We start from the raw sequence: 3177 nt of genomic DNA, 5'->3' as shown, positions 1-3177 counted from the left end.
TCTAAGTAGAGGTGTCTAGGGAGCAAGCTAAAAGGTTAAGATCAACGAGTACATCCTTTTAAAGAAATCCATGTGGCTGTTTAAAGTTCATACAATTATTAATTGAGGATGATCAAACAATGCTATTTACCGTGCGGAAAACCAGCCCTCTGGCCTTATAGCGCAGTCATTTCGTTGTGAGACAAGGTGCTAATCCCTTTCAGTTCTCAGGGGAGTACAGTTTAATCAGATGCTGTACTTGTGTTGGATAACCTGTGATGGGACAAGCTCGGTGACTCTTCACGTAATTAAACACACAGCGATAACAAAACACATAGCCAGAGGTGGCGAGAACGGTGTCATTCACCCGGTTTTTACGACACAGTGGGCACACAGTCTTCATTTGGGGCAACAGGGGAGAATCAGAATTGTAGTCTAGATGTACCGGTGGTGGTGGAGTAGGCAGGGCAGTCAATGACTTGATGGTTTCTTGGTTTCCGGATGAATACCACCACTCAAGGAACTGCAGGAAGAATACACCCACCGAAAGGCCAGTAGAGAGGCATGAGGCGGCACCTCCCACGGCTTGCTTCAGAGCTGACTTCATCTTCTCGCCAACGCCGTTTGGAGAACAGAACAAGGAGGCAAAAGGAGAAACTGTTTATTTAGGTACAATCACAGAACAACTAATACGCATGCAATTCTTACACTTTTCATTAGAATCGTTGATTCAGCTTGGGGATTGAATAGTTGCTGGACTGGCGTTCTCACTTGTAAGTGTCCATTCGAAACAATTCCCTCTTTCTGACCTACCGTAGTTTAGGAGTTCTAGGAGCTAAGCTTTGTTTTTAATGACTAGGGCTTTGTTTGCTTTGTGTTTTGAGAAAGAAATTAATGAGCCATTGATTATATAGACCTTTTATGGGGGTGGAAGATAGTATATCCAGAAAAAGAAATAACTCACTTAAAGAACAACTCAGCAGTACTGAGGAATATATTTGAACTTGTCAGAGAACAGAGACACTAGGAGCGGGATAGCACCATGGTTAAGAGCAGTCTTTAGAATTGTACTGATCTGGCTTGAATCTCAGCTCTGCCGCCTATTAGCTGTGTGGCCTTGGCAAGGTACTCAAATGTTAGAACTTAGTTTCCTCAACTGTTAAGTGGTGCTAATGCATTTATTTCATTGAGCTGTGATGAGGATTGAGATAATATACGTAAACACCTAGCAAAGGGCCTGGTACATAGCAAGTGTGTGCAAAAATGTAGCCATTATGATGAGGAAGGTTACCAGGATGGCAATCCTTGTTTTATGGACACAAGAATTTTTCGATGATTTTATGAAATACCCCGAAGTGGACTGAGGTGGGTAAATTTCATAAAATTGGGATAAGATTTTAGGATTTATTAATCAAATATGTTGGGGAAATGTTAAGGCCTCACCTCCCAGCTGGTTGCTGCACCATGCTGGCTCCGGCTGGTTTGTGCTCCAGAGCTTGTATATCCTGAACTGTAAGTCGACCTAGCCGAACCCCAGCCGGACTCAGCAGTGGTGAGTGATGCTGAGCCTTTCCTAGGATGTATCGAAGCTGCTGTACAAGAAACCAGCCTTCCCAGGCCATGTTAACAAATGGGTAGGCTGCCAAAAAGGCTCTGTAAAATCGTTTCCACTGGGAAGTAGGGGGATGCAATGGAATATTCATCCTCTTCTCTCAGGCTAGAAATCAGCTTCTCCAGCTTCACTTTCAGACTGGGAAGAAGAACCAGGAAAATAACTGACTTCCAAAGCTGCTTCTTTGGGAGACCAGCACTGGCCAATCTCTGAAGCTTGTGTGTGTCTCCCATTACGATCCTCTTTAAGCCATAAAAGTTTTCAGAAAACGAGGCGCTGGTTTTAGACAGATAATGTTGCTGGAGCAGAAGATCTAGCAGGGTGAAGATTTCATCAAACCACTTCCACAAGAAGCCGTAGCGGGCAGGATTTGATTCTGCAAGAACCTAAAGCAAAATAAATAAATGAAATTCATTCCATTACACAGCTACTATGCCTTGTATTTATATTTCCTTTTTTTCCCTCTGAATTTCCACACTTTTCTTTCTGGGTCTACCTTAACCTCCCTGAAGTGCTGGGTATTCAGTACACATAACAAGAGACTCCATAACCATTAAATCATGTGATGTGCATTATATGCTAATTGGTTATTTCAAAACTTAGGCCAACAAATAAATTCAGATTATTGGCTTGGTTTTTACCCGGACGTTCCTAAAACTTTTCAGAGAATTAAATCCTTACCTTGACCACATGATGAAGAGCAGGTCTCACTGCTGTCATTAAACTCTCCTGTGCTACCACCTCAAAGATGGATGGCTGGCTGGTCACCCACCGCAGAAGCAGTTGTGATATGAGCCCCGTGCTCAGCCATAGTTTCGTGTGTGCACTGGGTTTTACTTTGCCCACAACCTCTCTAGTAAGCATGAACTTTCTGGGGGTGCCAGATGGGTGCTTTTTACAGGAACTGGGCAAAAAAGACCTCTTCCGGAGGCAGAGGGGAGGAGCCTCAAGGGAAGGTGAAGAATGAAGTCAACGCGGACACCCACGTTAGGGAAGCAGTGTGCGGGAGAGGTGAGTTGATTAATGCTGCACCTCACAGGGAAAAGCGTGACTATGGGGGGACAGGTACGGCGAAGGAGCACTGGCTTCTCAAGCGGCAGTCCTGGAGGCGGCCAATCACGGACTCCCAATCCGGAGGGCTCAAAAGCCAGGCGGCTCTGAGGGATCGAAGGTGCCAGTGCAGGCCGGCCCCAACGGCCTGGCTCAGCTGCGGGCTGTGCAATCCCCCCGCCCGCTCCAGTCCTTGTGAGCTGACGCTAGGCGAGGGGCGAGGAACCCGCGACACCGCGCTTGAAAGGAGGTCTCGGCTTTATGTCAGAAGCCGCACCCGGAAATAGAAGCCGCTTGGAGCCCGGTGGCCGTGGAGAGGCGCTCTAGCCCCGAACGCGGCCCCGCGACCGGAACTAGAGAACTCTATGATCTCACAGGGACTTCCGCTTCCGCCCCCAGCGGGCTCGGTTGGAGAGGAGTTTTCCGCTGGTAGGTTTTACTTTTCTTAGCTGGTTTTGTATCGCTGTCTTGTTGGAAAGCCACGGCTGTGCTATGTCTCTACAGAGTCTTTTTGGCAAGGTGTTGGGTCGCCGCAC

The 3177-nt window shown here is 47.0% G+C and overlaps 1 protein-coding gene across 1 annotated transcript; it reads right to left on the bottom strand.

Moving 5' to 3' along the window:
* Positions 1-7: 7 nt before the first annotated feature.
* Positions 8-3065, bottom strand: LOC112401934 (peroxisome assembly protein 12-like). Its single transcript, XM_024748487.1, is given in 5 exon segments — positions 8-599; positions 1423-1667; positions 1669-1977; positions 2273-2353; positions 2355-3065. Coding segments are annotated over 5 exon segments (1083 nt in total). The 5' UTR covers positions 2403-3065; the 3' UTR covers positions 8-199.
* Positions 3066-3177: the final 112 nt, after the last annotated feature.

Source organism: Neophocaena asiaeorientalis, unplaced genomic scaffold (genome assembly GCF_003031525.2).
Source record: "Neophocaena asiaeorientalis asiaeorientalis breed wild unplaced genomic scaffold, Neophocaena_asiaeorientalis_V1.1 scaffold543, whole genome shotgun sequence".
In the NCBI taxonomy this organism is placed as follows: Eukaryota; Metazoa; Chordata; class Mammalia; order Artiodactyla; family Phocoenidae; genus Neophocaena; species Neophocaena asiaeorientalis.
Note: the sequence above shows the minus strand (reverse complement) of the source record. Positions and strands in the feature narration are given on the sequence as shown.